Here is a 25371-nt window from a genome sequence, read left to right on the forward strand (position 1 = left end):
GCGACCCCATCAACTGCAGCACTCCAGGCCTCCCTGTGCATCACCAACTCCCGGAGTTTAGGCAAACTCATGTCATTGAGTCGGTAATGCCCTCCAACCATCTCACCCTCTGCTATCCCCTTCTCCTGGAGTCCTTCAGTCTTTCCCAGCATCAGGGTCTTTTCCAGTGAGTCAGTTCTTTGCATTAGGTGGCCAAAGTACTGGAGTTTCAGCTTCAACATCAGTCCTTCCAATGAATAATCAGGACTGATTTCCTTTAGGATGGACTGGTTGGATCTCCTTGTAGTCCAAGGGACTCTCAGGAGTCTTCTCCAACACCACAGTTCAAAAGTGTCAGTTCTTCAGCACTCAGCTTTCTTTATAGTCCAGGTCTCACATCCATACATGACTACTGGAAAAACCATAGGCTTGACTGAACAGACCTTTGTTGGCAAAGTAATGTCTCTGCTTTTCAATATGCTGTCTAGGTTGGTTATAGCTTTTCCTCCAGAGACCAAGTGTCTTTTAATTGCATGGCTGCAGTCACCATCTGCAGTGATTTTGGAGCCCCCAATAATAAAGTCTCCCACTGTTTATCCATCTATTTGCTGTGAAGTGACGGGACCAGGTACCATGATCTTTATTTTCTGAATGTTGAACTTTAAGCCAACGTTTTCGCTCTCCTCTTTCACTTTCATTAAGAGGCTCTTTAGTTCTTCTTCACTTTCTGCCATAAGAGTGATGTCATCTGTATATATGAGGTTATTGATATTTCTCCTGGCAGTCTTGATTCCAGCTTGTGCTTCATCCAGCCCAGCGTTTCTCATGATGTACTCTGCAGAGAAGTTAAATAAGCAGGGTGACAATATGCAGCCTTGCCTTTCCCAATTTTGAACTAGTCTGTTGTTCCATGTCTAGTTCTGATTGTTGCTTCCTGACCTGTATACAAATTTCTCAAGAGATAAATCAGGTGGTCTGGTATTCCCATCTTCTTTCAGAATTTTCCACAGTTCATTGTGATCCACACAGTCAAAGGCTTTGGCATAGTCAATAAAGCAGAAATAGATGTTTTTCTGGAACTCTCTTGCTTTTTCGATCATCCAACGGATGTTGGCAATTTGATCTCTGGTTCCTCTGCCTTTTCTAAAACCGGCTTGAACATCTGGAAGTTCACGGTTCACGTTTTGTTGAAGCCTGGCTTGGAGAATTTTGAGCATTACTTTGTTAGCGTGTGAGATGAGTGCAATTGTGCGGTAGTTTGAGCATGCTTTGGCATTGCCTTTCTTTGGGATTGGAATGCAAACTGACCTTTTCCAGTCCTGTGGCCACTGCTGAGTTTTCCAAATTTGCTGGCATATTAAGTGCAGCACTTTCACAGCATCATTTTTTAGGATTTGAAGTAGCTCAACTGGAATTCCATCACCTCCACTAGCTTTGTTTGTAGTGATGCTTTCTAAGGCCCACTTGACTTCACATTCCAGGATATCTGGCTGTAGGTGGGTGATCACACCATCGTGATTATCTGGGTTGTGAAGATCTGTTTTGTACAGTTCTTCTGTGTATTCTTGCCATCTCTTCTTAATATCTTTTGTTTCTATAAGGTCCATTCGATTTCTGTCCTTTATTGAGCCTTTCTTTACATGAAATATTTCCTTGGTATCTCTGATTTTCTTGAAGAGATCTGCAGTCTTTCCCATTCTATTATTTTCTTCTATTTTCTTTGCTCTGATCACTGAGGAAGGCTTTTTATCTCTTCTTGCTATTCTTTGGAACTCTGCATTGAAATGGGTATATCTTTCCTTTTCTCCTTTGCTTTTTGCTTCTCTTCTTTTCACAGCTATTTGTAAGGTCTCCTCAGACAACCATTTTGCTTTTTTGCATTTCTTTTTCTTGGGAATGGTCTTGCTCCCTGTTTGCTGTACAGTGTCACAAACCTCTGTCCATAGTTCATTAGGCACTCTGTCTATTGGATGTGGTCCCTTAAATCTATTTCTCACTTCCACTGTATAATCGTTAGGGATTTGCTTTAGGTCATACCTGAGTGGTCTAGTGGTTTCCTCTACTTTCTTCAATTTAAGTCTGAATTTGGCAATAAGGAGTTCATGATCTGAGCCACAGTCAGCTCCCGGTCTTGTTTTCGCTGACTGTATAGAGCTTCTCCATCTTTGGCTGCAAAGAATATAATCAGTCTGATTTCAGTGTTGACCATCTGGTGATGTCCATGTGTAGAGTTTTCAGTTTAATTTGCCCTTTCTCCCCTAAAATGTTAGGATTGAAGTTGCAGAGGATTGAAGCTGGGTTATTGATTTGAGACCTTTCTGCTTAAAGCACATTCTTACATCCTTTGTGAGTTCTTTGACACATGGGTTCTGCAGAAGTATGTTACGTAGGTTCCAAATATTTGGGGATTTTTCTGATAGTCTATAATGTCAGGTGAAGTTGGTTGATATTGATGTTCAAGTGTACTATAACCCTGTGGATTTTTTTGTCTCCCCTGTTTTATCAGTTATTGACATGGGGGTATTAAATTTTCAGCAATAATCCCATAATTTGTTTATTATGGCAGTTGTATTGGTTTTTACTTCATGTATTTTGAAGCCATATTAGTAGGGGCATAAACAGCTAAGATTGTTATATTCCCTTGATGAACTGTTTCCATTATCACTGTGAAAGACCTTCTGTTTTCTTTCAAATCTAGTTTATTTGATATTAAAAAGTCATTTTAACTTTCTTTTAACTAGCGTTACCATGTCATATCTTATTCTATTGGTTTTCTTTTAATGTATTTGTTCCTAAATGTGTCTCGTAGGCAATATACAATTGGGTCTAAATTTTTAACCCTTTCTGACAATCTTTGACTTTTAGCTGGTATGTTTAGTGTGCTCATTGATTTGGTAAAGTTTGAATCTACTATCTTACTGTCTGTTTTCTTTGTTCTGCCTGTTCTTTGTTCCTTTGTCGGGTTTTTTTTTTTTTTTTAATTTTTTGGTTATTTTTGGGTTGAGTATTTTTTTTATTTTGTGTGTTGTCATTAGGTGATGACACTGTTATCAGTGATAGTAAATGTAAATGGATTGGACTTCCTTGATAGTCCAATAGTTATGAATCCACTTGCCAGTGAAGGGGACATGGGTTTAGTCCCTGGTCTAGGAAGATTCCACATGCCATGGGGCAACTTAGCCTGCATGCCACAATTACTGAGCCTGTGCTCTAGAGCCCAAGTGCCACAGCTACTGAAGCTTGCCCACCCTGGCACCCATGCTCCACGACAAGAGAAGCAATGAGAAGCCTGTGCACTGCAACTAGAGGCTAGATCTGCTCACTGCAAGTAGACAAGGCCCGCACACAGCAATCCAGTGTCCCAGTGCAGCCAGAAATAAATAAAATGAAAAAATGAATTTCATAACCAATCAGCCTAGGAACAATATAAGAAAACACAGTTAAAACCCAACTCTGTTGCAAATAGAAATGCCAAAATCTTAAAGTACCGGCAAATCAAAATCAGTAGGATATATCAAAAAACCAGAAAGCAAGACTTGGTAGAGTTAAGCAAAGGAATGTTGCATTATCAGAAAAGTCAGTTGATTGTAACTCAAGAGACTGGAGGCTAAAACCACAAGAACATGTAAGTAAAAATAAATAGAACGATACTAATTTTAAAAATAACATTCAGTTATATTTGATCCTCATTCGTTGCCAAATTATTCAGGAAACTAAGAGTAGAAAGAACTACCTTAACCTTATGAAAAATGTCCGTATAAAAGTCTACCTTTGGAGGAAATGAGGTCAAAGGGATACACATAGTATACATTCAATAAATATTTGAATAAAAGTTATAAATTTTGGTATTTATCATGATATCGATTATGTCATAACATTATTCTTGGTGAAGTATAAGCAACTACCTTTTAAAAGGTAGTTGTAGTGGGTTTTACGAATATCATCCATTTGGCACTTGATAGTGTGATAGTGTGTTAGTTCGGAGAAGGCAATGGCACCCCACTCCAGTACTCTTGCCTGGAAAATCGAATGGACGGAGGGGCCTGGTGGGCTGCAGTCCATGGGGTTGCTAGGAGTCAGACACGACTGAGCGACTTCACTTTATTTTTTCACTTTGATGCATTGGAGAAGGAAATGGCAACCCACTCCAGTATTCTTGCCTGGAGAATCCCAGGGACGGGGGAGCCTGGTGGGCTGCCGTCTGTGGCGTCACACAGAGTCGGGCATGACTGAAGCAACTTAGCAGCAGCAGCAGCAGTGTGTTAGTTTGCTAGGGCTTCCGTAACAAAGACTAGGAGGCTTAAACAACAGATTTATTTTCTCAGTGTTCTGGAGGCTGGTAGTTCAAGATTAAGATATTGGCAGGTTTGGTTTTCCTTGAGACCTCTGTCTTTGGTTTGCAGATGGCTGCCTTCCCTTTATGTCCTCTGAAGGACTTTTTTCCAACTGTAGTTACACTCTGAGGTACTAGTGGTTGGGGTGCAACATATGAATTTAGGGAGGGGATACACTTCAGCCCATAGCAGGTATTTACAGAGCTGTGTCCCAGCTTCATGGTTGATGTAACAAACCTAGCAAAGCAAGCAGCAGTAGATATGACTCCAGTTTTACACAACAGACTCTTAAGCCACAAAGCTGATGTGTGGCGGGACTGGGACTTTAAACTGGTGGCTTGAGTACAAAATCATAGTCTTTTAACTACCATGCTGATTTTGCTAAAGTTGAATGTCTCACTTTTTACCTTTAGTTTGACTTAATGTTTCCCAGATTGATAGAGGTTAAGACTTTTTTTCTCAGTCTCCTGGAGTGAAATTTGAGAAATCCTTGTTTGAAAGTCATTGACTTCTAGAGGTTTGTTCATTTATATATATAATGGCTTCACTCTACCACTCTAAAATATACATATATAAGATATACAAATATATTGTAGTTGCTTAGAATTGGATTTATGCTAATATACAGAGAGAGGAAAATACATTAAAATCAAATATATTTACTGAATAACTTTACTGTTACAATGGGAATCAATAAAACTAGATCCTTTACTTATTCTTAACTTTCAGACCCACTTTGAAAGAATCATTGTATTTTTCTTCATGTCATTTTTTTCAGTATATAACCAAAATAACTTCCATTTCCTTTAAGGATCTTGGATGTGCCAATGCATAGTAATTTTGTTTATTCAGACTTTTTTTTTTCCCCTCACACAGTTGCGGTCTTGTAGTAAGAGTGAGTTGATATCTAAGAGCTCAGAGATCCTCATGATGTTTCAACAAGTTCATCGAAAGCCTATGGCATCCTTTGTTACCACTCCTGTTCCACCAGACTTTACGAGGTACGACACTTTTTTTTTTTTTTTTAAACTTTATATGCAAATGCATATACTTAGTTTCAAAAGAATGCTATTACTGGGGACTTGCTGGCAGTCTAGTGGTTAAGACTTCCTGCTTCCACTGCAGGGGTGTAGGTTCAGTCTCTGGTTAGGGAACTAAGATGCTGCATGCCATGCAGCCAAAAAGTTAGAAACAAAGAAAGAATGCTATTGCTGACAACTTGAACTCAGATAGTTCTCCTTGACCAATAAGTCTCCATTTCTTTGTGAATTAACAAGTCAGATATAATATTTATATTCTGTTCAAGCACTGAATATTATTAAAAGGACTAGGTATTTGCTATTGTAAAATAGATTTGAGTCAACTAAGAATGTTCGTTAATATTCTAAGGCTAACTCTGTGATAGTGTGGTCAGCCATTTCAGTTTTGAAGATTCCTTTTCTGAAGTGTTCCCCCATTACCAGTGGAAGGTAACAAGTGTTGGCATAAATATCACATATTAGGAAAACGCTCTTACGGTTCAAAGTCGGGTACATGGATGTCCTATATCAGAGCCAGCTGAAGTGTTTCTCCAAAATGCAAATTCCTAGGCTTGTTCCCTGACAGTCTGTGGAGACAATATTTAGGAAATAATGTTGAGCACCCTGAGTAATTCTGCACTAAAGTTTAGGAACCATTGATGGAAGTAAACTCCTATGGTAACACCACTTGCAGCAATTTCTCAGGCAAGCAACTCTGCTTGACTTCTTGAGTTTCAGGCTCTATCACATCTAGTGATTGTTTTGATTTCTTTTTCCTTTCTAATTGCCCAAGGAACTTAGAACCCCAATAATCTTTCCTTTCACTACCTTCTTTTTTGGGTAATGATAGAAGGAACTGACATTGGGGTTAGGTGGGGGAGGTAGGAGAGGCATTTATAAAGCAAAAACCACCAAGAAATATATTTTTTTTAATCTGATAATTAAGGAGTTTTCCCTGGGAAAAGGTCACTTTATGGCCCTCTGCCTCGCCAATAAACCTTACTGTCTTACTGGAAAATTTGGCTTTTAACTGTTATTTTTATTAGAAACTCAATTTATGATTTACAGTATAGAAGAAGCAGGTGTTCATCTGTTGCAGAATAGATCAGCAACGCAGAGAGAGCCAAATAAGAAAGTCTATGGATATTAAGTTATGGAGGAAAGTTTAGGTATGCAAAGCATTGGTGATTGTTTCTAAGCTTTGAGCTCAGGGGACTGATTACATCCCATCGGTTGATGATTTGTGATAAAGCCACTGCTAAGTCACTTCAGTCGTGTCCAACCCTGTGCAACCCCACATACGGTAGCCCACCAGGCTTCCCCATCCCTGGGATTCTCCAGGCAAGAACACTGGAGTGGGTTGCCATTTCCTTCTCCAATGCGTGAAAGTGAAAAGTGAAAGTGAAGTGGCTCAGTCGTGTCCGACTCTAGCGACCCCATGGACTGCAGCCTACCAGGCTCCTCCGTCCATGGGATTTTCTAGGCAAAAGTACTGGAGTGGGGTGCCGTTGCCTTCTCCGTGTGATAAAGCCACAATGGAGAGTAAAAGGTCATTAAACAGTTAGTGTTATTGAGGTTGCTGAGGGTTGGACACGACTGAGCGACTTCACTTTAACTTTTCACTTTGATGCACTGGAAAAGGCAATGGCAACCCACTCCAGTGTTCTTGCCTGGAGAATCCCAGGGACGGGGGAGCCTGGTGGGCTGCCGTCTATGGGGTTGCATAGAGTCAGACACGACTGAAGTGACTTAGCAGCAGCAGCAGCAGCAGTGTTATTTATAATATTAAAGATCATCTCTGTGCTCAGCACTGTTGGAAGTGCTACATAGGAGACATGGAATAGGAAGTAATAATCTTACTGGATATATATTCCATATTAAATGGTAGAGATTGTATATTAAAATCAAATATTTGTTACTCAATTATATCAGAAATTCTAAGATGAAGTCTAGTTAGCTACTGGTGTGGTTAAGATGACTTCATAGCCCCGAAAGGAATTGTGGAACACCTTGAAAGATACTTAGAATTTCACTAGGCAGAAGAGAATAGGATATGTGTGTATGAACAAAAATATGAGGATGTGAGAAAAGCTGCTCTATTTGGAAGTCAGCAGAGAAATCATTTCAACCGGAATTTGAATGGCTATTTTGTTTTGGGGCATTTAAGTCCTCCCTGAGCAGGGAAAATACAGTTCTCAGTCCATAAAGAGTTTTAGTTTCTGGGAGTACTGGTCAACTTGGGATGGAAAACCAGTTTTTATGTAGCTGACCAGTATGTTTTCTTAAGGGAAAATGGATACTAATACCGTTCTTCCCTTTGTTTATTAAGTTATGATGAAGTCTCTGGTCTAAAGATTTGCAAATCAGTATTTTTCATATTATTAGACTAGAGGCGTTTTGAGGCTAGCCTCTCCATATTCCATGAAGTTTCACTGATGTCATCGTGAGACACATCTAGTCATCATAAAGACCAGAGTAGAAGAGGTATAGAAATAAAAGCTTGAGGAGACAAACCTGTGCCTAATTTGCAGGCGGAATGGTAACTCCATCATGATTGTAGATAACCACTGAATGAGTGAACATAATGTGAAAATACTAATAGTTAAAGGTGGTCGAATTGGTAGAATTAGTTTAGCAGTCACTGTGACTTTGTATGTTTGTATAAAGAATGCAAAAATAAGTTTTTGAGCAAGTATTTCTACCAAATTACAAAAATTTTTCAGAAAATGTTTGTAAGTATTTCATCTATTCAGTGAATATTTGAATGCCAGCTGTGTCGCAGGCATGTGCTGGGTACACGTAGAGAGCACAATAGAGAGTTCTTATTTCTTCAGTTATGATTTAGTGAAAAAGATAAGTGATTGAGGCAGTAATAAAATAAAATGTGATCACTGTTGACAGCTGAAGTGTATGTGTCCTGTTTTAATGCTTCCCTGTAGCACTGATGTTACATGTGTCTGAAAAGTTTTCAGTGAAAAACTATATGTATGTAGGAGTACATCACAGTACCCTAGGATTGATCATTGTTCTCTGTGCTCTGAATGTTATTTTTTTCTCCCTCTTGGTCAGTAAGCTTTAGCAACCTATATGCTTTAACTTGTGGCTCAGGGGGTACAGAATCTGCTTGCAATGCAGGAGATCTGGTTTTGATCCCTGGGTCTGGAAGATCCCCTGGAGAAGGGAATGGCTACCCAGTAGGATAACCCAGTAGGATATTCCTACTGGTAGGAATACCAGTAGGAATTCTTGCCTAGAGAATTCCGTGGACTGAGGAGGCTGGGGGGGCTACAGTCTATGGTGTCACAAAAAGTTGGCCACCACTTAATGACTGACATGCTTTAACTTGGGCTTCCCTGGTGACTGAGACTGTAAAGAATCTGCCTGCAGTGCCGGAGACCCAGATCTTATCCCTAGGTTGGGAAGATCCTCTGTAGAAGGGAGTGGCTACCCACTCCAGTATTTTTACCTGGAAAATTCCGTGGACATAGGAGCCTGGTGTGCTATAGTCCGTGGGTTTGCAAAGAGTTGAATATGACTGAGCAACTAACACTTTCAGTTTCTTGTTTTAGCTTGTAAGCTTTCAGCCTCACACGATTGCAAGTTAGCCGTGTCATCTCCATCCTCTGTTTATTTTGTGTTTGGGAGAGCCCTTTGGCTATTAATGACTGATTAAAAATATGACAGTGGTAGTCTGGTCTGAGAACAAAACAATAATAACAAAAACGAAATATATCACAGTGGATATTAAGGACATGGTGGAAGAAACAGTATGAAGATCAGCAGGCAACTGGGAATTGGTTGAAGTCTGTAGACATTATAAAGGATGTTTAATGGGAGAACTGACCAATATTTGTGTGGTCAGAAGTTGCACAAAATTATAGCCCAAAACATATTATTAATATAGTTAGTAGTTAGTAGTTAGTGTTAGTTGCTCAGTAAGGATTAACTAGACAAAAGAATCTAGTAATGAGGATTGTGAGTCTTCTAACCTAGGAGAACAGCAGCCTAGGGCTATGATTAGGCATGCTTAACAACAGCAGGATACTAGCTATACAGTTAACAGTTTCCAGGCAAACTATATCTTATATCTGTTTATGTAAAGTATGTGAGCTGTTTAGCTATATTTATCATAAAATAGCTGTGAAAAGAAGAGAAGGGAAAAGCAAAGGAGAAAAGGAAAGATACAAGCATCTGAATGCAGAGTTCCAAAGAATAGCAAGAAGAGATAAGAAAGCCTTCTTCAGCGATCAGTCCAAAGAAATAGAGAAAAACAACAGAATGGGAAAGACTAGGGAATCTCTTCAAGAAAATCAGAGATACCAAAGGAACATTTCATGCAAAGATGAGCTCGATAAAGGACAGAAATGGTATGGACCTAACAGAAGCAGAAGATATTAAGAAGAGATGGCAAGAATACACAGAAGAACTGTACAAAAAAGATCTTCACGACCCAGATAATCACAATGGTGTGATCACTGACCTAGAGCCAGACATCCTGGAATGTGAAGTCAAGTGGGCCTTAGAAAGCATCACTACAAACAAAGCTAGTGGAGGTGATGGAATTCCAGTTGAACTATTCCAAATCCTGAAAGATGATGCTGTGAAAGTGCTGCACTCAATATGCCAGCAAATTTGGAAAACTCAGCAGTGGCCACAGGACTGGAAAAGGTCTGTTTTCATTGCAATCCCAAAGAAAGGCAATTTCAAAGAATGCTCAAACTACCGCAGAATTGCACTCATCTCACACGGTAGTAAAGTAATGCTCAAAGTTCTCCAAGCCAGGCTTCAGCAATATGTGAACCGTGAACTTCCTGATGTTCAAGCTGGTTTTAGAAAAGGCAGAGGAACCAGAGATCAAATTGCCAACATCTGCTGGATCATAGAAAAAGCAAGAGAGTTCCAGAAAAACATCTATTTCTGGTTTATTGACTATGCCAAAGCCTTTGACTGTGTGGATCACAATAAACTGTGGAAAATTCTGAAAGAGATGGGAATAACAGACCACCTGATCTGCCTCTTGAGAAATTTGTATGCAGGTCAGGAAGCAACAGTTAGAACTGGACATGGAACAACAAATTGGTTCCAAATAGGAAAAGGAGTTCGTCAAGGCTGTATATTGTCACCCTGTTTATTTACCTTCTATGCAGAGTACATCATGAGAAACGCTGGGCTGGAGGGAGCATAAGCTGGAATCAAGATTGCCAGGAGAAATATCAATAACCTCAGATATGCAGATGGCACCACCCTTATGGCAGAAAGTGAAGAGGAACTCAAAAGCCTCTTGATTAAAGTGAAAGTGCAGAGTGAAAACTTTGGCTTAAAGCTCAACATTCAGAAAACGAAGATCATGGCATCCGGTCCCACCACTTCATGGGAAATAGATGGGGAAACAGTGGAAACAGTGTCAGACTTTATTTTTCTGGACTCCAAAATCACTACAGATGGTGACTGCAGCCATGAAATTAAAAGACGCTTACTCCTTGGAAGGAAAGTTATGACCAACCTAGATAGCATATTCAAAAGCAGAGACATTACTTTGCCAACGAAGGTTCGTCTAGTCAAGGCTGTGGTTTTTCCTGTGGTCACGTATGGATGTGAGAGTTGGACTGTGAAGAAAGCTGAGTACCGAAGAATTGATGCTTTTGAACTGTGGTGTTGGAGAAGACTCTTGAGAGTCCCTTGGACTGCAAGGAGATCCAACCAGTCCATTCTGAAGGAGATCAGCCCTGGGATTTCTTTGGAAGGAATGATGCTGAGGCTGAAACTCCAGTACTTTGGCCACCTCGTGGGAAGAGTTGACTCATTGGAAAAGACTCTGATGCTGGGAGGGATTGAGGGCAGGAGGAGAAGGAGACGATAGAGGATGAGATGACTGTATGGTGTCACTGACTCGATGGACGTGAGTCTGAGTGAACTCCAGGAGTTGGTGATGGACAGGGAGGCCTGGCGTGCTTCGATTCATGGGGTTGCAAAGAGTCGGACATGACTGAGTGACTGATCTGATCTGATCATAAAATAAAGCCTGGTGGGCTAGAGTCCGTAGTGTTGGAAAGAGTCAGACATGACTGAAGCGACTGAGCAAGCAAAGTGTAATTAGCAGGAAAATGGACTGTCCCTTTGCCTATCTCCTGTAGATGTAGTTTAGCTCTCTTTGGGGAAGACTGTATGGAACTAAAGGTCCCTAGGTAACCGTGCCTTGCCAAGAAACTGTTAAATTTCTTCATCTTGCTTGACCCCTATGTGATTATGTATTCTTATAACATTATATACTGGAGAAGGGAATGGCAAACCTCTTCAGTATTCTTGCCTTGAGAACCCCATGAACAGTATGAAAAGGCAAAAAGATAGGACACTGAAAGATGGACTCCCCAGGTCAGTAGGTGCCCAATATGCTACTGGAGATCAGTGGAGAAATATCTCCAGAAAGAATGAAAAGACAGAGCCAAAGCAAAAAAAACACCCAGTTGTGGATGTGACTGGTGATGGAAGTCGAGTCCAATGCTGCAAAGAGCAATATTACATAGGAACCTGGAATGTCAGGTCCACAAATCAAGACAAATTGGAAATGGTCAAACAGGAGATGACAAGAGTAAATGTTGACATTTTAGGACTCAGCAAACTAAAATGGACTGGAATGGGTGAATTTAACTCAGATGCAGGTGTGAAATTAAAAGACGCTTTCTCCTTGGAAGAAAGATTATGACCAACTTAGACAACATATTAAAAGCAGAGACATTACTTTGCCAGCAAAGGTCTGTCCTGGTCAAAGCTATGGTTTTTCCAGTAGTCATGGATGGATGTGAGAGTCGGACTATAAAGAAAGCTGAGCGCTGAAGAATTGTTTTATGTCTTTTGAACTGTGGTGTTGGAGAACACTGTTGAGAGTCCCTTGGACGTCAAGGAGATCCAACCAGTCCATCCTAAAGGAAATCAGTTCTGAATATTCATTGGAAGGACTGATGCTGAAGCTGAAACTCTAATACTTTGGTCACCTGATGCAAAGACTTATATCGAAAGACCCTGAGGCTGAGAAAGATTGAAGGCGGTAGGAGAAGGGGGCAACAGAGGATGAGATGGTTGGATGGCATCACTGACTCAATGGACATGAGTTTGAGTAAACTCTGGGAGTTGGTGATGGACAGAGAGGTCTGGCGTGCTGCAGTCCATGGGGTTGCAAAGAGTTGGACATGACTGAGCAACTGAACTGAACTGATAACATTATATAGATGCATTTTCTAGTAAATAATATCAAAGTATTTAGGGTCTGTCAGTATTCCTCATAATTTGTTCTAAAGGAGGAAGTTTGGGGATTTAGTATAAAATCATTTCCTTCTGTTTCTTTTTGATTTTTTAAAACCTATTTATATGTTTCATACTTCAGGTTCCCAGCCTAAACACCAATTTTTTTCTTTTCCTATTTCCATGTATGTGTTGTGCTTAGTCGCTCAGTTGTGTCTGACTCTGCCACCCCATGGGTGGTAATCTGCCAGGCTCCTCTGTCCACAGGGATTCTCCAGGCAAGAATATTGGAGTGGGTTGCCATTTCCTTCTCCAGGGGATCTTCCTGACCCAAGGATTGAATCTATGTCTCCTGCCTCTCTAGCACTGGCAGATTCTATACCACTAAGCCACCTGGGAAGCTCTTCTTAAGGACTGATGTTAGATTAATAAAATTTTTAAGATATTATTGAGAGACTTGACTTTTTTAACTAAATGAAATGATAAACTTTAATAAGCCAAATAATTTATTTGGTTTTTGTTCCCTTTTAGTGAATTGGTACCATCTTATGATTCAGCTACTTTTGTTTTAGAGAATTTCAGGTAAGAGTTTTCGACAACTTTAGTGTTTTTTGTATGTGTATGTAAGTGAGAGCCAGGAAGGTGTTATTCCTTGGTTGGATACAGACCTAATGAACTCTTGTCGCTCAGTGTGTAGTCTTAGAAGAAACATGGTTTCTGTTAGAAACATAGAGGTCATTTGTCAGAATTGTTTTATATCTTCTGGATAGCTTGCTTCTCTAGTGTTGGAGATGGAACCCTTTTTTTTTTTTTTTTTTAAGAAGAGAGTCCACTTAGCTTTTGTTAATAAAGTGAGGTGAATGGGATGACAGAGATTGATGAACCATCCTACCCATCCTCAGAAACAAGAATGGTGGGAAGAAGTCCATTTGGGCCCATTTATCTAAGTCCTAAGTGAGACATTGTGGATGAGAGGACATTAGTTAGTATAAGAAATTTGTAAGTTTTGTAACTTGAATGCTAAGTCTGTTAGATTTTACTGCTTTTTCTGTAAGATTAAAAGCCAGGATTTTAAAACACAAAGATCCAAAGGGACTTGGCTTAAAGGGTGTCGCAGAAGTGGGGAACAGAAAATATGAGATCTTGCCTGGGGAAGAGAAATGCCAAGGGAGTGGTAATGCATCAGACTAAGGCCAGACTGAGAATTTATACCACTTCCAATTTAATTTTTCTTATGTAATAATTTTGTTGCTAAAATATAGCACATTTCCCCACATTTCTTTACCCCTTTAATGCTGAAAAACTACTTGTTGTTGAAGTGGTTGTTAAATTCAAGACATATTGAGAGTTTTTTTTTTTTAACCTGAAACTTAGAAGATACTGCTGAATATTTCTGTACCATTAAAATTTTTATATTGCAGAATGTTCGTATATGTACATTTATGTAGTAGACTCTTGACTTCTTCAGTCACCTTCATTTACTGGTCTAGGACATCAAATAAGGAACATAAGTGGTGGGGTTTTGGTTTTGCCTATTGGAACTTGACAACAGTTTTGATCTTGGGATTTGGTTGGTTTTCTTGTACTTTAGTACTTTGCGCCAGAGAGCAGATCCTGTTTACAGTCCGCCTCTTCAAGTTTCAGGACTTTGTTGGAGGTTAAAAGTTTACCCAGTAAGTTTTTCATTATTTCTCATAAATTTTGAAGTCAAGATGTTTCTTTCAGGGTTCTGTCATACACTGGTTCAACTTTTTTAATGGAGAAAAGAATTAAAGTAATGAAAATTTTATGTTTCAGTAAGTTTTTCATTATTTCTCATGAATTTTGAAGTCCAGATGTTTCTTTCAGGGTTCTGTCATACACTGGTTCACTTTTTTAGTGGAGAAAGGAATTAAAGGAATGAAAAATTTATGTTTCTTTATAGGATATATTGCTAAACTATAAAAAAATGAATTAAGTATAAACAGTATAAACATTGGCATATTACTGAATCTTATTTCAGTAAAAATATTTAGAAGAAAAGTTTTAAGTTCTAACTTAGAAAACGATTACAAAGAAACCACATGTATGCTGATTACATTCTCTTGGTGCTTTCCAATATGTTTTTTTGACCTGTGTATTTTCTGCAGATTGGCAGGTCAGTCCAGTGATATGATGAAATGTGTACTCAGTTCCTGTAGCAGAAACATAAGCAGTAGTGTATGCTTTCATCACGTTATGTCTAGTTGCATCTCTTTTTGTGATATTGGTGCACATTGCATATATGTTAATTCTGTGGAAGTTGCAAAATAGTGATTCATTTTACCTATTATTTAGTTTTCAGTATTACAGTTCATATAGAAGAGGCAAGATTCTTTCTTGTTATTTAGCAATTTTCCTTATTCTCTGAAAGTTATTAATAAGTTATTATAAACTCATGTATTTATACTTATTTAGTCTCTTTACTATGCTTTCTGTGTCACTTTGCTCTGACCCTAATAAATAGTCTAGTAGTGACTATAGTAAGCTTTCTTGTTGTCTTCTGTGGTAAGATATTCTAGTCTCATATATTTCCAACTTGAAATTGGTCTTTTTATCCAAAAAGCCCTGATTTCTTTTAGTGGCAGAATTGTATTTCAGGACCAAACTGAGTGCAAGGGGTGCTCATTTCTACCAGGTTGGTCTAGAGGCTTTCTTCATGAACGGAACTAGAAAATAACATAGGTAAATGTATGTGGAGATTTGTGAACGGGGGTTAATATGTATGTATGTATTTAAAAATTTATTTAATAGACTTTATTTTTTAGAGCAACTTTAGGTTTAACAGCAAAATTGAGTTTTAGGTTCAGTTGAGTTTTAGCAGTTTTAGGTTCAACAGCAAAATTGAGTGGAAAATACAGAGAATTCTCCACACACCTTCTGACGCCACACATGCACAGTCTCCCCAACTATCAGCATATCCCGTACAGAGTGGCGTGTTTGTTGCATTTGGTGAACTTGTACTGACACATTATCACCCAAAGTCCTGCTTCATTCTTGATGTTATACATTTTACAGGTTTTGTTTGTTGTTCTTTTTTGGCTGCGTTGGTTCTTTGTTGTGGTGCGTGGGTTTCTCTAGTTGGGGGTGCAGGTTTAGTTGTCCCGAAGCATGGACAGCTAAGTTGTCTTAGTTCCCTGGCCGGGGATCAAACCCATGATGCCTGCATTGAAAGGTGGATTCTTAAGCACTGGACCACCAGGGAGGTCCCTGGTGTGTTTTTTTTGTGTGTGTGTGTTTTTTAACTTATTTTTTAATTGAAGGATAATTGCTTTACAGAATTTTATTGTTTTCTGTTAAACCTCAATATGAATCAGCCATAGGCATACGTATATCCCCTGTCTTTTGAACCTGCCTCTCATCTCTCTCCCCATCCCATCCCTCTGGATTGCTGCTGCTGCTGCTGCTAAGTTGCTTCAGCCGTGTATGACTCTGTGGGACCCCAGAGACGGCAGCCCACGAGACTCCCCCATCCCTGGGATTCTCCAGGCAAGAACGCTGGAGTGGGTTGCCATTTCCTTCTCCAATGCATGAAAGTGAAAAGTGAAAGTGAAGTCACTTAGTTGTGTCCGACTCCTAGCAACCCCATGGACTGCAGCCTACCAGGCTCCTCCGTCCATGGGATTTTCCAGGCAAGAGTACTGGAGTGGGTTGCCATTGCTCTCGACTCTGGGTTGCTACAGAGCCCTATTTGGGTTTCCTGAGAGATACAGTAAATTCCTGTTGGCTATCTATTTTACATATGGTAATATAAATGTTTCCATGTTACTCTCATCATACATCTCACCCTCTGCTTCCCTCTCCCCATGTCCATACGCCAATTATATATGTCTGTTTTCCCATTGCTTTTAATTCTTCAGTACCAGTTTTTTAGATTCTGTATATATGCATTAGTATATGATATTTATCTATCTTTCTGACTTACTTCAGTCTCTATAATACGCTCTAGGTTTATCCACCTCATCAGAACTGACTCAAATGCATTCCTTTTTATGGCTGAGTGATATTCCATTGTGTATATGTACCACAACTTCTTTGTCCATTCATCTGTCGATGGACATCTAGGTTTCTTCCATGTTCTGGCTATTTTAAATACAGCTGCAATAAACAGTGGGATACGTGTGTCTCTTTCAATTTTGGTTTCCTCAGGGTATATGCCTAGGAGTGGGATCGATGGGTCATATGGTGATTTTATTCCTAGTTTTTTAAGGAATCTTCAGATCATCTTCCATAGTGGCTGTATCAATTTACATTCCACCAGCAGTGCAAGAGCATTCCCTTTTCTCCACCCCCTCTCCAGCATTTATTGTTTGTAGACTGTTTGATGATGGCCATTCTGACTGGTGTGAGGTGATATCTCATTGTAGTTTTGATTTGCATTTCTCTTCAGATCAGTCACTCAGTCATGTCCAACTCTTTGTGACCCCATGAACTGTGGCATGCCAGCCTTTCCTGTCCATCAGCAACTTCCAGAGTTTACTCAAACTCATGTCTATTGAGTCAATGATGCCATCCAATCATCTCATCCTCTGTCATCCTCTTCTGCCTTCAATCTTTCCCTTCCTTCAATCCTTCAATCAGGGAAAATTCTCTAATAATGAGCAGTGTTGAGCATCTTTTCATGTGTTTGTTAGCCATCTGTATGTCTTCTTTGGAGAAATGTCTGTTTAGGTCTTTTTCCCACTTTTTTGATTGGGTTGTTTTTTTTCTGGCATTGAGTTGTATGAGCTGCTTGTATATTTTGGAAGTTAATCCTTTGTCAGTTTCATTTGCTATTTTCTCCCATTCTGAGGGTTGTCTTTTCACCTTGCTTGCAGTTTTCTTTGCTGTGCAAAAGCTTTTAAGTTTAATCAGGTCCCACTTGTTTACTTTTGTTTTTATTTCTGTTACTCTAGGAGGTGGGTCATAGAGGATGCTTTGATTTATGTAATCGAGTGTTCTGCCTATGTTTTTCTCTAAGAGTTTTATAGTTTCCGGTCTTACATTTAGGTCTTTAATCTATTTTGAGTTTATCTTTGTGTATGGTGTTAGGAAGTGCTCTAATTTCATTCTTTTACATGTAGCTGTCCAGTTTCCCCAGCACCATTTATTGAAGAGGCTGTCTTTGCCCCACTGTATATTCTTGCCTCCTTTGTCAAAAATAAGGTATCCATAGGTACATGGATTTATTTCTGGGCTTTCTATCTTATTCCATTGGTCTATATTTCTGTTTTTGTGTGAGTACCATACTGTCCTGATGACTGTAGCTTTGTAGTATAATCTGAAATCAGGAAGGTTGATTCCTCCAGCTCCATTCTTCTTTCTCAAGATGACTGAGTATTTGGGGTCTTTTGTGTTTCCATATGAATTGTGAAATTTTTTGTTCAAGTTATGTGAAAAATGCCATTGGTAATTTGATAGGTATCACATTCAATCTGTAGACTGCGTTCGGTAGTATAATCATTTTCACAATATTGATTCTTCCCACCCAGGAACATGGAATATCTTCTCCATCTGTTTATGTCATCTTTGATTTGTTTCATTGGTGTCTTATAATTTTCTGCGTACAGTTCTTTTGTCTCCTTAGGTATGTTTATTCCTAGATATTTAATTCTTTTTCTTGCAGTGGTGAATGGGATTGACTTCTTAATTTCTCTTTCTGATTTTTTGTTGTTAGTATATAGAAATGCAAGTGATTTCTGTGTATTGATTTTGTATCCTGTGACTTGTATCCTTGTTAAATTCACTGATCAGCTCTAGTAATTTTAGGATTTTCTGTGTACAATATCATGTCCTCTGCAGTGAGAGCTTTACTTCTTTTCTGATCTGGATTCCTTTTATTTCTTTTTCTTCTCTGATTGCTGTAGCTAGGACTTCTGAAACTATGTTGAATAATAGTGGTGAAAGTGGACACCCTTATCTTGTTGCTGATATTTGGGCAAATGCTTACAGTTTTTCACCATTGACAATGATGTTTGCTGTAGGCTTATCATATATGGCCTTTACTATGTTGAGGTAGGTTCCTTCTGTGCCCACTGAAGAGTTTTAATCATAAATGGGTGCTGAATTTTGTCAAAGGCTTTTTCTGCATCTATTGAGATGACCATATGATTTTTATCTTTCAGTTTTTTAATATGGTTCACATTGATTGATTTGCATATATTGAAGAATTCTTGGATCCCTGGAATAAACCCAACTTGATCATGGTGTATGAGCTTTTTGATGTGTTGCTGAATTCTTTTGCTAAGATTTTGTCGAGGATTTTTGCATCTATGTTCATCAGTGATATTGACCTGTAGTTTTTTTTGTGTGTTGTCTTTTCTGGTTTTGGTATCAGGGTGATGGTGGCCTCACAGAATGAGTTTGGAAGTGTTCCTTCCTCTGTAATTTTTGAAAGAGTTTTAGAAGGATAGGCATGATCTCTTCTCTGAATGTTTGGTAGAATTCTCCTGTGAAACCATCTGGTCCTGGGCTTTTGTGTTTTGAGAGATTTTTGATCCCAGCTTCAATTTCAGTGCTTGTAATTGGGTTGTTCATAATTTCTATTTCTTCCTGGTTCAGTCTTCGAAGATTGAACTTTTCTAAGAATCTGTCCATTTCTTCCAGGTTATCCATTTTATTGCCATATAGTTGTTCATAATAGTCTCTCACAATCCTCTGCATTGTCTGTTGTAAGCTCCCCTTTTCATTTCTAATTTTGTTGATTTGATTCTTCTCTTTTTTTCTTAATGAGTCTGGCCAAAGGTTTGTCAATTTTGTTTATCTTCTCAAAGAACCAGCTTTTACTTTTATTAATCTTTGCTGTTTTTTCTTTCATTTCACTTTCATTTATTTCTGCTCTGATCTTTATGATTTCCTTCTTCTAATTTTGGAGTTTTTCTGTCATTTTCCAGTTATTTTAGGTGTAAAGATAGGTTGTCTATTCCGATGTTTTCCTTGTTTCTTGAGGTGGGATTGTATACATGCTATAAACTTCCCTCTTAGAACTGCTTTTCCTGCATCCCATAGGTTTTGAATTGTCATGTTTTCATTATCATTTGTTTCTAGAAATTTTTTGATTTCCCTCATGATTTCTTCAGTAACCTGTTGGTTATTTAGAAACATATTGTTTAATCTCCATGTATTTGTTAGTTTTTTTCTTGTAATTGATATCTAGTCTCATAGCATTGTGGTCTGAAAAGATGCTTCATATGATGTGAGTTTTCTTAAATTTACTGAGATTTGATTTGTGACCCAAGATGTGGTCTATCCTGGAGAATGTTCCATGTGCACTTGAGAAGAAAGTGTATTCTTCTGCATTTGGATGGAATGTCCTGAAGATACCAGTGAGATCCATCTCATCTAATATATCATCTAAGACTTGTGTTTCCTTATTAATTTTCTGTTTTGATGATCTGTCCATTGTTGTGAGAGGGCTGTTAAAGTCTCCCACTATTGTGTTACTGTCAGTTTCTCCTTTTATGTCTGTTAGTGTTTGTCTTATATCCTGAGGTGCTCCTATGTTGGGTGCATAGCTATTTACAGTTGTTATGTTTTCCTCTTGGATTGATCCCTTGATCATTATGTAGTGTCCTTCCTTATCTCTTGTAATCTTGTTTATTTTAAGGTCTAATTTGTCTGATATGAGGATTGCTACTCATTGCTACTCGCCCATTGCTACTCTTTTGCTTTTCATTTGCATGGAATATATTTTTTCCATCCTCTCAGGACCCCTTTAGGTCTGAAGTGGGTTTCTTGTAGACAGAATGTATATGGGTGTTTTTTTTTTTTTATCCATTCAGCCAATCTGTGTCTTTTGGTTGGGGCATTTACTCCGTTTACATTTAAAGTAATTATTGATATATATGTTCCTATTGCCATTTTCTTTGGAGAAGAAAATGGCAACCCACTCCAGGTTCTTGCCTGCAGAATCCCATCGACAGAGGAACCTGGCGAGCCATAGTCCATGAGCTTGGAAAGAGTTGGACAGGACTGAACGACTAACACACACACACATTGCCATTTTCTTAATTGTTTTGGGTTTGATTTTATAGATCTTTTTCTTCTCTTGTATTTCTTGACTATATAAGTCCCTTTAACAGTTGTTGTAAAGCTTGTTTGGTGGTTAACTCTTGCTTGTCTGAAAAACTTTTGATTTCTTCCATCAATTTTGAATGGGATCCTTGCTGGGTAGAATAATCTTGGTTGTAGATTTTCCCCCTTCAGTACTTTAAATATATCCTGCCATTCCCTTCTGACCTGCAGTTTCTGCTGACAAATCAGCTGTTAAACCTGTGGGGTTTCCCTTGTATGTTACTTTGTTGCTTCTCCCTTGTAGGTTTTAATATTTTCTCTTTGTGTTTAATCTTTGTTAGTTTGATTAGTATGTGTCTTGGGGTGTTTCTCCTTGGGTTTATCCTGTATGGGACTCTTTGAGCCTCTTGGACTTGACTATTTCCTTTTCCATATTGGGGAAATTTTCAACTATAATCTCTTCAAACATTTTCTCATACCCTTTCTTTTTCACTTCTTTTTTTGGGACCCCTATAATTCAAATGTTGGTGTGTTTGATATTTTCCCAGAGGTCTCTGGGACTATCCTCAGTTCTTTTCATTCTTTTTGCTTTATTTTGCCCTTCAGAAGTTATTTTCACCATTTTATCTTCCAGCTTACTGATTTGTTCTTCTTCTTCAGATATTCTGCTATTGATTCCTTCTAGAGTATTTTTAATTTCAGTAATTGTGTTGTTTGTCTCTGTATGTTTTTTCTTTAATTCTTCTAGAATTAAAGAATTGTTAATTGATTCTTGCCTTTTCTCCATTCTGTTTTCAAGGTTTTTGATCATCTTTACTATCATTATATGTTCTGAATTCTTTTTCAGGTACTTTGCCAATTTGTTCTTCATTTATTTGGACTTCTGTGTTTCTAGTTTGTTCCTTCATTTGTGCAGTATTTCTCTACCTTTTCATCATTATTATTTTTTTTAAACTAACTGTGCTTGAGGTCTCCTTTTCCCAGGCTTCAAGGTTGAATTCAAGATTCCTTTTGGTTTGCCCCCCTACAGTTGGTGCAGTGGTTTGTATAAGCTTTGTATAGGGTGATATTTATGCTGAGTTTTTTTTTTGTTTTTCTTCTGATGGACAAGAGTTGGTAATTCTCTCTGTTGATGATTGGGTTTGTATTTTTGTTTTGTTTGTTGTTTGCATGAGGTGTCCTGATCAGGGTGCTACTGGTAGTTGGGTGTTGCCAGGTCTTGTATTCAAGTGGTTTCCTTTGTGGGAGTTCTCACTATTTGTTACTCCTTAGGTTTAGTTCTCTGATGGTCTAGGGTCTTGGAGTCAGTGTTCCCACTCCAAAGGCTCAGGACTTGATCCCTGGTCAAGAATGAAGATTCCACAAGTGGTTTGTTATGGCAGTAAATGAAATTTAAACACGTACCCAACAACAAGAAACCAAAGATGAACCCCAGACAAATGACAGTTACAAAATGAGGCGAATAATAATAAAAATAATGGATTATACACATATACATACACATCCATAAGCAAAATCAAAACAGTCCAATAAGAATAAAGTACAATAGATTGACCCAGCAAACAAAGGAAACAAAAAATTATATCTACCAGTTAAGAACAAAACTAACTAAAGCACAAACTGGAAAACGAAACTAAAGCAAGGTGCCCACTGGAGAATAAAGCAATGAAAACAAAACTATCAAATATTTTGAAAGGAAAGAAAGACTATGTTTGCAAAGCTAAATAGTGGTAGATAAAGAAGATTTATATACATTAAAGATTAAGTGCAAGGAGAAAAGAACAGTAGGAAAAGCAAACAAAAGAATAAATGTAGAAAAAATAATAATAGGTTTAAAAATTAAAATTAAAGATTAAAAAAAAGAAAAGAAAAAAGGAAGAGGAAAGAAAAGGTAACTCCATAGAACTTCAAAAGCCCAACACAGAGGCATAGTTTTATAACAACTATAAAACGTGTGATTGAAAAAAGAAAGGAAAAAAAAAAAACTCAAAAGCTTGATTAGATTTCATAGTGCCAATAAAATTTACAACTACATGGAGGGGAGGCCTGGGGCGGTGGGGGTAGGGGGTAGGGGGTAGGGGGTGAATGGGAGAAAGAAAAGAAAAAAAATCCAAAAGAAACCACAGAACAAATTGAAACAAAAGAATAAATGTTTCTCTTGAGTCACTGCTGTCAGCTTCCTTTCCCTGGCCTGGGAGTCACAGTCCATCTCACCTCCCTAGGATGCCCTCCAACACTGAGCTGGTCTCCTGACCTGCTGTGACGGCAGCTCAGATACTAATCTGGTCCTACTCCTGTGTGTTCTTGCCTCCAATGTCCACAGCATCAGAACTAGTGCATTTTCTTTTGTGGGCCCTCTCAATGTCCTTTTATATATTCCATAGTCACAGAGTCTGTGTAGTTGATCACGTGGATTTAATCTGCAGCTTGTACAGCTAGTGGGAAGATTTTGGATATTCTTCCTTAGCCGAACTGCCCCTGGGTTTCAATTGTGGTTTTATTTCCACCTGTGCCTGTGGGTCTTCCACTGAGCTTTGCTCCTGAGGTTGCCCTGGAGTACTTGGGTCTGCCCCAGTCAGGGCCAGGTGTGGAGGTGGTGCAGCTGCTTGGGTCACAGGGATTCTGGCAGCATCAGGTACTCAGCAGAGTTGGCAGCTAGGGAAGAAGGGAATATAGTGATCTAGAAGGGTATGGCAACCAGTATTAGCCAATACACTCCAGTATTCTTGCCTAGAGAACCCTCCCTGACAGAGAAGCCTAGCAGACCACAGTCCACGGGGTCACAAAGAGTTGGACACAACCAAAGTGATCCCGCGTGCATAGACTCAAGACTTTTTTTTTTGCCTGTGGCAGCTTTGCCCCAGTTAGGGTTCAGCGTGAAGCTGGTGCAGCTGCTTGGCTTACAGGAACCCCAGTGGCACCAAGTGTGCAGGGACTGGGACTGCCTCAGCCACTGGAGTTATGGCCCTATCAGAGTCTTTTTCCAAGCCTCCGGTAACTGGGGATCAAAAGGCCTCTTTGGCTAGTCTTTCTCTGTAGCTCTGCCTGTTCAGGTGCTTAGAGGGCTCCCTTGCCTGGGGTCCTTCTCTGTTGTTCATCACACACATCAGGCACATAGAAGGGCCCCCCTGGCTGGGGTCCTAATCTGTAGATCTGCGTGTCAGGCACTTAAAGGGACACCCTGGGTGGTATCCTCCTCTGTAGTTCGGGGCATCAGTCACTTAAAGGGGCACCCTGGGTGGGGTCCTCCTCTGTAGTACAGTGCGTCAGGCAGTTAATGGGCCAGCCTCTCTATTTTTCATCTTCCCATGCTGGATGTGGGGAGAGAGAGGCCATGGTGATGGCTCCACCTGCTTCGCATGACTCAGCAGTATAACCTTGCTTCCATGGCTGCCCACCTTTCCTCCAGGGGCATTTCCCACCACATCTCCACCCTCACATCCCCTCGGTCAGGCCTTCCACAGGCAACAGCAGCCCTCGTCCTGGGTTTGCTCCACAATCCCTAAGGTCCAGCTCCCAGCTGCTCCGCCTTCTTGGGGACCTGCCTCCCTATCCAGGGTATGTATGGCTGCGTCAGGGACTGTCTGTATCTCATTCCATTTTGGCTGCTGCAGATCAGCTGTTTCACGTACTGCCTTAAATGTTTCTCCTCTGACTCAGACAGTACCCCGATGTGGGGATTGGACCCCTGCTTCAGCTCCCCCACCCGCCCAGGGCAGGTCCAGTCCTAGTAACACTCCTGTTTCCCCCCCTAGTTCCTTCATCCTACTGAGTTTTGCGTGATTCTGTGTATTCTTACCCACTGGTCAGGTGCTCCTGTCTGTCTCAGCTGGTGTTCTGGGTGCACCTCTGTGTCTGAAGGTGTATTCCTGATGTGTCCATGGAGAGATGTACTCCATGTCCACCTCCTCCTCCACCATCTTGTTCTCCCTGTTTTGGGGGGAGGTTTTTTTTTGACACATGTATATATGTAATTTTTTTTTGTTTTTTGTTTTTTTAAATTCTACTTATTTTTGGCTGAACTTTCTTCCTCTTCATTGTTGTGCATGGTTTTCTCTAGTTGCCGCGAGCAGGGACTCCTCCTCATTGCAGTGCATGAGCTTCACGTTGTGATGGCTTTTCTTGTTAGCAAGCACAGGCTCTAGGCGCTCGTGGGTTTCAGTAGTTGCGATACCTGGGCTCTAGAGTATGGGCTTAGTAGTTGTGGCAGTTGGGCCTGGTTGCTTCTCATCGTGTGGCATCTTCCCAGATCAGGAATTGAACCCGTGTCCCCTGCATTGACTGGTGGATTCCCAGCCACTGGGCCACCATGGAAGTCCCTGTATGTATTTTTTTTTTTTTTTTAATAAAATAACTCATGAGATCACACTAAGACTTATAATTCAAATTCAGAATTACAGAATTTTTTAAACTTCTTTATATTACACCCACAACTCATTTCTTCTACTCTAGGAACCTACTTTTTGAAGCCATAGGAAATAAGAGAATTGTAATATATCATAATGAATCATTCATTTGCTCTATAAAAAAAATTTCAGGAGGGGAACTCAATTCTACCATCAACTTGAGAAATTCTACCATTGGTTCCTGGGAAATGTTTAAAAATTATTTTGCATGTACTCTGATTTCCCTCTGCTGTGTCTAGACAGCTGTTAGGGTTCAGAGCTTGTTTTCTAGTAAATTCTACTAGAAAGGTTAATGGAAGCAATATTTCCTGAATTTCTGTGTATTGAAAATAATTTATATCCTTTATACTCTAAAGCCAGAATTGCTCGATGCAAAATCCTTGG

General features: G+C 39.4%; 1 protein-coding gene across 4 annotated transcripts in view; it reads left to right on the plus strand.

Annotated features, from left to right (window-relative positions):
• TRIM37 (tripartite motif containing 37) overlaps positions 1 to 25371 on the plus strand; it is a 151717-nt gene that overhangs the window by 26080 nt on the left and 100266 nt on the right. For all 4 annotated transcript variants that reach the window (XM_070390589.1, XM_070390588.1, XM_005900659.2 and 1 more), the window contains exons 9-11: positions 5190 to 5314; positions 13103 to 13153; positions 14163 to 14244. In XM_070390589.1, coding sequence (XP_070246690.1) covers positions 5190 to 5314; positions 13103 to 13153; positions 14163 to 14244 — 258 coding nt within the window. The remainder of the gene's footprint in view (positions 1 to 5189; positions 5315 to 13102; positions 13154 to 14162; positions 14245 to 25371) is intronic.

This window comes from Bos mutus, chromosome 19, assembly GCF_027580195.1.
Source record: "Bos mutus isolate GX-2022 chromosome 19, NWIPB_WYAK_1.1, whole genome shotgun sequence".
NCBI lineage: Eukaryota > Metazoa > Chordata > Mammalia > Artiodactyla > Bovidae > Bos > Bos mutus.